This window comes from Rhinolophus sinicus, linkage group LG07, assembly GCF_036562045.2.
Source record: "Rhinolophus sinicus isolate RSC01 linkage group LG07, ASM3656204v1, whole genome shotgun sequence".
Taxonomy (NCBI): Eukaryota; Metazoa; Chordata; class Mammalia; order Chiroptera; family Rhinolophidae; genus Rhinolophus; species Rhinolophus sinicus.
The window spans coordinates 109,031,160-109,044,507 of NC_133757.1; the positions used below are offsets into that span (position 1 = coordinate 109,031,160).

General features: G+C 35.3%; 1 protein-coding gene across 3 annotated transcripts in view; it reads left to right on the plus strand.

Moving 5' to 3' along the window:
* Positions 1 to 13,348, plus strand: part of TTC29 (tetratricopeptide repeat domain 29) — a 360,428-nt gene that overhangs the window by 187,447 nt on the left and 159,633 nt on the right. For all 3 annotated transcript variants that reach the window (XM_019730723.2, XM_074338461.1, XM_019730722.2), the window contains 2 exons: positions 1,930 to 2,027; positions 3,922 to 4,005. In XM_019730723.2, the coding sequence (XP_019586282.2) occupies positions 1,936 to 2,027; positions 3,922 to 4,005 (176 nt within the window). In that variant the 5' untranslated portion in view covers positions 1,930 to 1,935. The remainder of the gene's footprint in view (positions 1 to 1,929; positions 2,028 to 3,921; positions 4,006 to 13,348) is intronic.

Below are 13,348 nucleotides of genomic sequence, written 5' to 3' on the forward strand. Positions count from 1 at the left end.
AAGTTCTGCTTCCTCATTTTGAAGCACAATAATGCAGAGATCACCCCTGCCTCATTACCCTTGGGAAGCAAAGTGGGGCTCTTAGGGCAGTCTTAATTCATAGAGGATGGAACCCCGACTAAAGCAAGGCCAGTCATTGTTTCCTTGTCTCCTTTTCAAAATTCACCAGGGATAGACAGATCGGTGTTAAGAAACTGAGATGACCAAGGTTTTCTCTGTTACATTAGAGGACTCTGAACCCAGTTTTCACAGCTTCTATGAAATAGGTTCATAGGAGATGGATTTGGGAAGCCTTTGGCGTCCCTTCAAACCTGTACGTGAGGTCCCCCCCACCCCCGATGCTCTTCTCACCACAAGTTCTGCATAGTGTTGCCATTTAGTCAGTTCTGGTGATCCAAGGAACTCAACTCGTTAATATAACATCTAATAAGAAAAATAGGCTCCTTAAATTACAAAAGAATTAAGTCACTCTATTAGGAAGTTGCGACGTGTAATATGTTTCCTATGTTCTTGGAGGAGAGGACTCACATTTGCTTTTTAGACCATGTGTCTTAAAACTATAACTATATAAAAATAGGTGGACATTAGGTTTCATGGATCATATCATGTGCTGTTAATCTGGGTGATATCAGGAATCTATTATGTCAAAAACAAGAGACTGAGATGAATTACGGTTTTCTCTTTAATCACGTGAAAAATTTTCAGGCTAAGGTAGCAATCTTTTTACAACGCAGGACTGTCTATTGCTACATTGATTTTCAAAAGATTTGTTCTCAAATCTTATTGCTCTGCCACCCTCACCACCTCCCACACCACCACCCTGCTATGGCTTTTGGGCACAGAGGAATATTGTATCTCAGCCATCCACAGGTGGCTCCAGCTCAGGCCTGAGTGTGTCTTTCCACCTCCACCTCTGCCTACAACACCACTTTCACTCACATTTCACAGCAAGCTCTCAGCTGGCCTTTCTGCTGTCTGCCTGTCTTCCCCTACAGTCTAGGTTTAAAAGAGAACCTAGGGTGATCCTGGAAAGGTAGAGGTCCGATTATGGCACTCTTCTGCTCTAAATTCTCCGGCAAATTCTTTCCTCAATCAGAGTAAAAGGCGCCGTTTTTACAATAACTTCCAAGACCCTATACCATCAAAACGCAACATGTCTCCTAAAGTTTTTGACTTTCTCTCCTTTTGCTCTTAGTTATTCCTTTGCTACCGGTGAGCACTTGGGTGCTTTCTAGTTCCCTGCTTTATTTGTTGCTCTTATCAGCCTCCTCATTGTGCCGGGTTCTAATTCCTTACCCACAAAAAATGTGAGTGATAATAAAATAATGGTGGCTTAAACAATCTTTTTTTGAACCATTACATTTTGAAGCGATTTGTTACACTATTGTAGCTGTGTGTCTCTCATAGCAGCTGTCTCCTTGCTGAGAATCATTCTTAGCATCTATCATTTCTAAGGGATAGATAGCCTTTATCTGTGAGTGATAACGTGTGTTGTTTTTTTTAAATAGCAAAATATGAGCAGTGTTCGATTACTGGTTTTAAAAGGAAAGCAAAGCATGAACATTTGAAACCTATTGCTGTTCTAAAAAAATCTTCACTTCTTAATTGCAACCATGTCTTTTAACAAAACTCATACCAATGCTCCTGATTCTCTGTATTTTCAGCTCATTTATCAGATTCTCTCCTTCAAGGTAGAGATGCAGACAAGTAATAAATTGGCCAAAAGGTAGATTGTAGAAGAAAATAATGAGAGAAGCAACCTGTAGAATCCACTCACCGAGCATCATTCTTGAATAACAGCTTTAGCTCTACACACACAGGCGTTCTCAGCGCAGATGACAGACTGTGGATTGAATAGTGTCTAAAAATATTCTTTGGAAAATTTATTCTTTAAAATATGATTTCGCTCTCTCTTTTTTTTTTTTGTAGTCCAAAATGACCACCCTGCCCCCCGTGCCCATGCCACGCCCGAAGCTTGCGTCCTTAGCCAGAAAGAAGCTGCCATGCTCGCCCCGTACAATTCCAAGGTATGTGACCCTGGTTTTCATGTCTTTTCCTATAGAATGGATTTCTTGCAGTAAGAAATGTCAATAGCATGTCTCAGAAAAAGAAAATAAAAGTTTGTTTAAAAACCAAAGCATATTGTTATATCCAGAACATTCAAATTTGCTATTTCAAAAAGATTAATGGATCTCATTCAAATATTAAGAATAATATTTGCTTAGCAAGCTAAGGCTCATTTGATCATTTTATTTCCTACTTCAATTATATCATGGTTGCTATAAAGCTTTGGAGATACAGTTCCTTTTTTAAAATGTGTGTGGAGAACAGAAAGCAAAAACTTTAGACATGAACGGTGAATGGTTTCTAATCCATAAGGTCCCAAGTGCTACTTTCTGTTTTGGGGAAAGGAGGACACAGTCTCATATCAGGGCAGATGTGCAGGGTAGATGATTTAGCCCCAGAAATGACCCAGGGGCTGCAACTATACCGCCAAACTGCTGCTGCCTGAGCGGGGCTACCGAGCTGCTGGAGTTGTAGCCGAGAAACTGCAGGACAGAGAACGTGATGTATTTTGTCATCATTCTGAGTAGTAACTAAGATTGGGTTATTCAGCAATTGCATTTATAGTTGTATTGATTTTTAGTAATGTACATATTATGAATCAATATATATAATTTGCATGGCTAGGTTCAATTATATTTTTTATATGCACACTTTGCTATTCCTGCAAGGCATAATGATCAAAGTGTTATGGAACTACTTTGTTCTGAGAAGAATCATATCTTCTTTTCAATATTTCTGGGAAAGACCAAAGGCCCTGGACCAAAATAAATACATTCACCTAGACTACATAAAAGTTTTTTTCTTTATCATTGCAAATCAAATTTTCTTTTCAAAAAATTTGAAAAACAATTTTTTCAATAGATGCGTAATTATATATATTTATTGAGGTATAACTGATACAACACTATATTACTGATACACACACACATATTTACTTTTGAATACTGTGAATATTAAAGTCTGAAAAAGCTTAGTCTTTCTATCTTTTTTGAGATTTCATGATTTGGAGATTACATGATTGCATAAGATTACATGATTGAGGTTACATTTTCTTTTCAACATTTGCAAAAACATAGCCAATCTCACATCCCTAAAGTAAGATGGATTTTAAAGAAAACTTTTCTTGTATTTATTTTACTGAAGAAAACCATTTTTGTCATAACCATTTTAGAAAAAGTTTTATATCAATGTTCTGCATTAACTTCTGAATAAAAACAGATATGTGTTTAGTTCCATGCTCCCATGGTTTTAAGATGTTAGTAATATACTTATTTTTAAAGGTGCAAGGGGGTGTGAAGAAGGAACACACTGCACATGTAATATATTTCTCAGTAAAGTCTTCTTAAAATCACTTTGCACCTTGAACTTTTAATAATAATTTGAGTTTTATGTGTAATAATAATAAAAAAAGATACTCAAACAGCATTTCAGAACAAAATTTGGTAATACTTGGAACAAATAAATTTTACACATTTGTATCCAATAGGTATTTTTAGTTCAAGATTCTGTGCCAAACAGAAAACTATACTGTGAAACAATGTGAGTAAAATGGAGGATCTTATAAGTTTTAAGGCGAAAGCTCCATGTGTTTAAGAATGCAGATTATTTTAATGTGTTTGGTGTTTTATTTGGTTACACACTAGGTTAACTATTCTTCTCTGTCTTTTTCTCTTCCAAAAAATTAAAAGTTTGAAATTATCGATCAATAACATTAACTCTATAACTATTGCCAAACATTTATTATATAGATAGTAATATGCCACGAATATTTCCGTTCTCCTGGTGGCATTTTATGTTTGGTAGCTGTTCAACTTGATAAGGCAGTGCTTTATTATTTCTTTCTGTTTCATTTAGGTCTCAATTGATCAAAGAAAAAGATGGCATAGATCATTATCTGGAGGTGAATTTCAAAGGATTGTCTAAAGAAGAGGTTGCTGCGTAAGTATAACCTCTTAAAGGTACTTTAATATAAAGTTTATTTCTTTTGTCTTGATTCTTTATTGAAATTTCAGTTTTCCTGTGCAGTACACCTTTTCATTGGAACATGGCATTTAAAAATTAAAGCTCATATTAAATAGTGATAAGTCGTGTCTATTGATCTTACGCATATCAAAGTCTTTAATTTTATGGCTCTCAGAATTCTCGTATTTACCAAGATATTATACTGTCACATTTGCAATATTAGTTTTCTGTGCCATTAATTGCTTATTAACCTCCATTTTAAGGCGTGTTGCCTCCATGAAGGAGAAAAGAACTTTGAGAGAAAAATTCATATATCTGTTTTTCCTCGTGATTTAAAAAAAATAAAAATTACTTGCTAATATATCCTCTCCTCACCCCCTGGAACCCACAAAAAGAATTAATGGATCGTAGTTTATTGGTTAATTTTAAAATAATTCTAATTTTTCTGGATTTATTTTTTAAATTAACAATGTATACGTTGACATTTTACCACTAGTTGGAACCTAATTTATGGTGTGAATAAAAACAGTATAAAAAAATCCATGTAGGTTAGTGAGCAATGAACAGAAGCCTAGAATAATAGCTAAACAGGTTTGAGATTTCTTACCTATAGGCTTAGTAACTCTGCTAACATCAGATATTTAGATGTAAGCATTGAAAAATGGAAAATTTATACATGTACCTTACGGAATTCATTAAATGATTCAATTAAGATATGGAAAAAAATTTTAAGAGTCAATTAATATTGTCTAGTACTATGGAATTCCAATGAAAGAATATTCCTAATGATGTTTTTGGTATAGGTTTTCATATAATCTAAAATTCTAAGCCTCGATAAATAACATTGTATTAGATATCATCTTTGTCAATTTGCATGTGACACAGAAAAAGGGAATAGTTCCTTCTGTCAGTAGATACTTTATTTTATAGAGTGACCACATTTCATAGTAACTGTAATCAGTGTCTTCCTTGGAGCTCTACAGACTGCCATGTGTAGCATATGGGACCTTTGCTTAAATGCTATTTTGATTATTAGTTTGTTAACTTCCCATGTTAACCTAGTGGATAAAATTAAAAGTCAATATCGTCTGATGATACAATTACTTCTTAAGAGAAAAATGCATATGAATGATACTTGCATTCTGATATAAATATAATGACATCCAAATAGCTGCAATTGGCTTAAGGATTAGGACTTAACTTAGGAATTAAATTCATTCTTCACTTAACAAGCTGGAAATCATATACTTAATGCCTGCTAAGTTTTCAGTTTGCCTCAGTTGACTCCTAACAGGTTTTCAGCTCCAGAACTCACTAAAATCTCTCTGTTTAGGGTAACCAACGTCCTCTATTTTTACCACATCTACTGGTCCTGTTTCTGTCCCCGTCTTTTGTAATGTCTTCACAGTATTCAATAGAGATGCATACTCTCTTCTTGAACATTCTGTAATTGTGGCTTCCAGGGTGCCACATTCTGTGTTTTTTCCTCCAAACTCTTTGACTGCTTTCTCAGTGTCCTTTGCTGGCTGACTCTCTCTTTTCAAACTCTCAGTGGTGGGTTGTCCTTATGGCCTCTACTCCAACTATACTCTGCTTGGATCCAGTCATATAGCTTTAAATATTAGTAATAACCAGATGACTGTCAAATTTACAAACCTAGCCCTGACCTCTCCATTGAGCTCCAAATTTCTATGTTCAACTGCCTCCTTGACATATTTTCTTGGATATGTAATAGACAATCCAAGGTTAATATAGCCTCTTGCTTTACCCCTCCTGCCCATCACTGGCCCCGCCACCACCCAATATTTCTCCTACAGTCTTCCCCCAATTCAGTAAATGGCACCAAGGCAGCCTTGAGCTTCACCTTGCCTTCACCACCCCTCCCCCGTCCAACCCATCAGTACGTCCCAGAAGATATAACTCCAGAATAAATCCTGTGTTCGTCTGTGTCTCCTCCTTGCAGGGCCACCATCATCTCTTGCCAAGATCACTAGAATAGTCTCCTAATTGCTCTTCTTATATATCCATTTCTGCCAAAATTCAGCTGCCCGAGTGATGTTGGGAACAATTGGATCATGACACTCGCCTGCCTGATACCCTCCAAGAGCTTCCTATTGCTCTTATGATAAGCTAAACGTCATCTTGGCTTAAAGCTAAGCAGGATTTGAACTTTGCTGCCGTCTCTGACCTTACCTCCCGTTCTCCCCACTATTCACTCCTCTCAGTGTGGCCTTATTGCTGACACTGCTTGTCATGCAGATGTGACCTTCTCTGTGATCTGCTCAGTCTGCCATCCCCTGTCCTCATAATTCAGTAGCCCTTAGCCCACCCACACTTCCTCCCAGTCATGTTGTCTGGGTCTATTTCTGCTGTAATCTGCTCCCCATCTTGTTTCGGGAGTTTATATGTCAACTGTCTTCATCCCTAGCAGAACGGCCGCTGCCCAGGAACAGGAAATGGGTCTGTGTGTGTGCCACTGTATCCCCCACAGGGCCCAGGGCATGGTCAGGGCTCAGTAACTCGATGGTAAATGAATGAATGAGAGCAAGAACACATGTAAGATTAGCAACACCATGAAGCAGGGATCTGTCTTGCTATGAATATTCTTTGGTAACACCATTTTCAGTTCAGTGTTTCATGTAGCTGGTTTCACTATTGAATTGAGGAAGTTCATTTGACACTTAAAATTGACTTTCTTAGATAACTCTTCAAATAGGTCATTGATAGTATTTAACTGATTTTTAACAACTAAAGAAGGTCATGTTGTGCTTCTGTACTTTTTTTATTCTGTATTATATTATCAGAATGCATTATTCTTTTTTTTAAAGGGACCTAAAATACAGTGTTTCCCTGAAAATAAAACCGAGCCAGATCATCAGCTCTAATGTGTCTTTTGGAGCAAAAATTAATATAAGACCTGGTCTATTTTACTATAATACAAGACCAGGTCTAATGTAATGTAATGTAATGTAATGTAATATAATATAATATAATATAATATAATATAATATAATATAATATAATATAATATAATATAATACTGGTCTTATATTAATTTTTGCTCCAGAAGATGCATTAGAGCTGATTGTCCGGCTAGGTCTTATTTTCGGGGAAACACGGTATCACTTATTATCATATCGTAATTGCTTTGAGTAGCTAAGTAATAAAAGTGTCATTTACAGATTCAAATAAAAATTTCTGGGGGGCAGTTTTTTCAGCTTTAGCTGTGGATATGAGGATACAAAATAAACAAAATCATCAAGGGACAGAGAATGTTAATCTGCTCAATATTATTTTCTGCCTCAGATATCAAGTTCTGTTATGTGGAAGAATAGATTCAGTGAAAGATAGTGTGCATCTTTAAGGTACTGCTTTCTTGCAGAATATCTTTCGGCATTATCAGTTGATGTTCAGTGTGTCATGTTGTCCACACAGTAGAAATTATTACTATCAGTTACCGTATTCAAAGACTTTGGGTTGTAAAGAAACAAAGAACCATGTGTTTTCATATCGTTTAAAGCCTTTCTCTCCTGCCTCATTTTGAATTATATTATGCTTACTCATTTAAATTAAATTAGTCTTTTGCCCGTCTTAGGTTTTCATTCTGAATTTGTTTCAAAATTGTCTTCCAAAGCTGCTTTTAAACTACAGGTATACTTGTTATAAGCAAATTTACACCTGGATTTGCACAATGGCCAAGCACTCAAAATATATATGGCGAGGTGCAGCTGTTCATTCAGGATGTAATATAGCTATAACATTTCATAATAACTTTATGGGGATTTAGACCCCTTTAGGTGTGTGCTCTTTCCTCTGCTTCATTTTATTTTATTTGCTTTTGAATAATTTTGTAAAATCATTTGCTTCTTCTTCAAAACATTTTGTTCTTTTGCAAATAAGTTAAATTCTGTATGGAGGTTTACAAATTAAATTTTCTGAAGAAGCCAGTTGCCAAATAAATGGCTACATGACTAACAGGAACAGGCAGGAAAAAAGGTGACTCCTTCTGAACTGGTCTCAGCAACTGGGGAATGTCTTGTTCACTGCTGAGTCTCTATTACCTATAACAGTATCCAGCACAGAGTAGGCACTCAATTTTTTTCATTAAGGCCAACAACACCCGAGCCTGTTTAATGTCTTCCATTTCCACACTGAAATTTATTCTTTGCCAAAATAATAATGATTAATATTTGTTGAATACTTACTATGTTTCAGATATAGCTCTAAGTGCCCTATAAGTATGCATTAAGTCATTTAATCATAGAAAAATCTTTGTTAGTTGCATTTACAGCTAAGGAAATTGAAGCACAGAGATATTAAGTGACTTGCCCAAGGTCACACACCTCATAACTAGAAGAGCAGGAATTTGAACTTAGGCGGTCTCTGAAGGCACTCGGGTTTTCATTAAACAATATTCTCTCTCATCTCCCAAATTTAGTGTATTGCTATTCCCTTGGCCTAGAATGCTTTTTCCCCTTCCCATTTCATGGCTAATTCTTACTCACCTTAAATGGCTCGATTATATTAGGTAACCTTGCAAGTATAATACCTATTATAAAACCTAGTAGAAAACCAGCAATACCCAAAACACCTCCCATCCTGGCATTTATAGCATTGCATTGTCATCGCTACTTTGTTTCCTCTACTAGACTGCAAGTAGAGGGCAGGAGCCATGGCCGCTTTCACACAGGTGCATCTTGAGTTCTCGTGCAGTGCTTGCTCATAGGTGTGGAGGAGATCAATGAGTGGTGATCATTTACCCCTTCGTAGCCTTGTACACGTGCCCTGCCTGACATGGCCTTCTCCTTCCCCCATGCCTTGTGTACTGGTCAACTCTTATCTTCCAGCTTCTGCCTGTTTCTTATTCAGTGAGGCCCCCTCTGATTCATCCTCACCCACATGGGAGAGTTCAGACTCCTGCTGGAACTTTTGTTTGTTTCTTCTTGGTTTGTGTTTAACAAACTATCGATGGTAGCCTATTAGTGTGGAGGGGTTATGACTCATCAGTTTGGGGATCATGACCAGCATTTTAAAAATGAAAGGAGCATAGGAAAATAAAACAGAACAGAGTGCTTTGCTAAGGCTGACTATTGGGAAGCTGTCAGATGTCATGAAATAGAGCACAGGTTCTAAAACCAAACTCTCTGGACTCCAGCTTTACACTTACTAACAAAGTCACTGGTTGCTTTTGGCCAAGTTAGTGTATCTGTGCCTCAGTTTCCTCATCTGAAAATAAATAAATAAATAAATAAATAAATAAATAAGGATAATGCTAATAGGTCCTGGCTCATGGAATGGTTATGAGGATTGAGCTAATATTTAGGGAGAGATGAGAATAATTTGAGTAGTAGTACTTTTAAACTTATGGTTCATAGGTACACATGTGAAATACGTATGTACCTGTAGTGAATTGCAGTGTAAAATGTCTTTCTTACTGTGAATTGCCATGAGGAAAGGACGCTGCTCTAGATTAAAGTCCTTTGCAAGCAGGGAATGTGGTTCATTCTCCTTTAAGACTCTGCTGATTTACATGAAATGACACTTTATTGCTTGCTTGCTTTCCAGAAAGGATTGAAGAAACTTAAAAGTTAACATTGTATGTTACACAGCTATCAGATTATAGAGAATAAAAGGCAAATAAAGGAGAAGCGTGTACATATGCCCCCCACTGGAATTAATATACCGTGTTTCCCCGAAAATAAGACCTACCCAGACAATCAGCTCTAATGCGTCTTTTGGAGCAAAAATTAATGTAAGACCCGGTCTTATATTATGTTTGATAAGACCTGGTCTTATATTATAGTAAAATAAGACTGGATCTGATATCAATTTTTGCTCCAAAAGACACATTAGAGTAGATTGTTCGGCTAGGTCTTATTTTTGGGGAAACGTGGTAGTTCCCCAGGGGGAACACTAAGTTTTACTCTGAACTTTTGAATGGCAGACCAGGCAAAAGGGGCGATGCGATGGACTATACAATTCTCGTTACCTGATTAATGAAAACATATCAGTTCTTCAAGAGAGACAAGCTTTTTCTTGATATTAAATTCTAAAAGAAAGTTATCACATGACTTTAAATATGAAAAATGGAGCAATATAATAGAACTTTGCATACCTAATAAACAATAAAATGGGTATTTAGACAGCTTATCATAAATATTACATCACTTAACTAGGTTTTATTTCAAGCAAGACTGTAACAGGTAAGATATATTAAATGAATACTGTGTGCTGGTCTCTTTTAAGTGATTCTCACGATAACCCTGTGAAGAGTTCTTATTACTTCAGAGACCAAGGCATAGAGAGGTTAAGTAATTTGACCAAGGTAATCCCATGTTATAAAGAAGCAGAAGAAATGAGATAGGAAAAATGATTCATAGAGAGGAAGAAATGAGTAATCTAGAACGAAAATGTATCAGACATACATGAGAAACCAGGTATCTGGACTTTACCTGAATGCCCAGTGCTACTATGGATCTAGAATCTGCCTCTGGGTTAACGTCAGAAGGATCCAGTCATTCTGTAACCCTGATTCACACTTCCATAAAAATCTCCTTAAGCTTGTCTGAAATGATCTCTTATCCTACAACAAGCATAGCCAAAGAAATAAAGAAGGTACCCCCCAAAAATGTATATACATTTTAAGAAAGGAAAAAACTATTAAAATTGCAATACTCAATATATACTGATAACAAAAGATGATGACAAGTCACGTTTGACTTTTCCATTTACAAGAGGTGCTCAAAGTGGTTACCATCAGTGTAATTTTAACAGTTTTTTTTCCCTTTCTTAAATGTATATACATTTTTGACACCCTCTGTATATTGCTGAACAAAAAAATTGTCTTAAAAATTTAGGGCTTTTTCTACTTCAAGATCAAGATCAAAATGGATGGCTAAGCACATATTTGAAATGACTACACAGACGTACAAACGATAGTAAATTCTTAACATGATGAGAAAGAAGGGAAGAAAAATGAGAAATTCCAAGACTTTCAGACATACATTCTCAGAAAGCAGTTGGAATGTGACCAGGGATAAAACATGACATCTCCTAATGATAAAAGAAGTTGATTCATCAAGAAGACATAATCCTAAATGTTTGTGTTCCTAATGACAGAACTTCAAGATATATGAAACAAAACCTGATAGAAAGAAAAGGAGAAACAGACAAGTCCACAATTATAATCGGAGATTCTAGCACTGCTCTCTGAAGAATTGATTTTAAAAAATCAGTAAGAATATTGAAGACTTGAACAATATCATTGATCAACTCACATAACTGACATTTACCGAACATTCCACCAAACCACAGAACACACATTATTTTCAAGTCAACATGAGACATTTATCAAAGGAAATGATATTCAGAGCCATAATATAAATTTCAATATGCTTAAAAGGATTTAAATTACAAATTATTTTCTCTTACAATAGAATTAAATTAGAAATAATAGCAGGAAGATCTCTGAAACATCCCCACAAATTTGGAAGCAAGGTAACATACTTCTAATAAAAAAAATAGATCAATGAAAAAATTACGAGGCAAATTAGAAAATATTTTGAACTGAATAAAAGAGAAAACATGGCATGACAAAATTTGTAGGATACGGCTAAAGTAATGCTTAAAGGGAAGTTTATAGCTTTATAATGTTTATATTAAAAAAATAGAAAGGTCTAAAATCAGTACCCTAAGATTTCATTTTAAAAAACTAGAAAAAGAAAGCAAATTAAACTGAAAGACAGCAGAAAAAAAAGAATACTAAAATGAGAGCAGAAAACAGAAAAACAATAGAAAAATCAATGAGACTAAAAACTGGTTCTCTGAAAACATCAATAAAATTGATCAACCTCTAGTCAGCCTGATCAGAGAAAAAAAAGAGATGACACACTATACCAATTTCAGAAATGAGAGGACATATTAGTATAGATTACACAAATACCAGAATGCTAATTGGGGGAAAAGTGTTATGCTGATGAATTCAACAACTTATAGGAAATGGCTAAATTTCTTGAAAGACACTGCCAAATTCACTTAAGTAGAAGTAAATAATACAATAGGTTTATATCCATTAAAGACAATGATTCATAGTTTTAAAACCTTTGCACAAAGAAAATTTCAGGTGCATATATATATATATATATAGCTTCGCTGATGAATTCTACCTAACATGTGAGGAACAAATAATACCAATTTAGAACATACTCTTCAAGAATATAGAAAAGGAGGAAATGCTTCTCAACTCATTGTATGAGACCAAAATTACCCTGATACCAATATCAGAAAAAGCCATTACATAAAAGAAAAACCACAGAATAATATCCCTCATGAATAATGATGCAAAAAGTCTTATAGAATATATTAATAACAGTTGGCCTGAGCTTCTGTCTGGGAAGCTGGCACACCATGCAAAATCCTTTTCATTTGGCATGAGTGCAACGGATAGCTGGCCTGTGCAATCCTAAGCCACACTCAGAGTGAAGCCTCTAAACAGAGGAATCCCAAGTTCACTACCTATGTTAAGAAATCTAGCACTTCATTATCATGAATAAACAAATATCCTCTGATATTTGAGACTATATCACAATATAAAAGGAAAAAAAAAAAAGATGAACAAAGAACATTCAACCTGAGCTCAAAGAAAGTTTCTATAGGGAAAAGGAGAACTTATAAAGATTTCCAGTTTGTTTCCTTACAGACATTGTAGAAAAACCTTACCAAAGATATACTTGGTGCTATGAAAGAATTTAAAGAAATAGAATTATTCAAAACTAAGATGAAGATTGCTGACATTTTTTTTTAATTCAAAAGAAGGGAAAGAAGAGAAAGACAAGGATATTTCTCAATACATGAAATAAAAACAGGAAAGATAGAGAAAATATGTTAAAAGGTATGAGACACAGTACATCAGTCCAGGGGCTCAATATTTATCCAAGAGAAAGAGAGAAGAGAAAACAAAGAATGAATGATGACAGCTATATAGATATACGAGATATATAGATGATACAGAGATAAAGAGATAAAGATAGAGACCTAGACATATAAATAGACATTTACATAGACATATACATAAATATAGACATAGATATCTTCGACTGGAAAAAACACACAAACCTTTGGGCCGAAAAGGACTACCACAGTAACCATAAAAGAAACACACACACACATAAAAAAATTTTTTTAAAGCCATTTAGAGGAGAGGTTATCCTCAAGAAACACAGATCAGACTATAAAAAAGTAAAACCAACAAAATTTGCAAATAGATTAGTTGTCCCAAAAACTTTCCCCTGAATTGAAATGCCACTTTTTACTAAATATC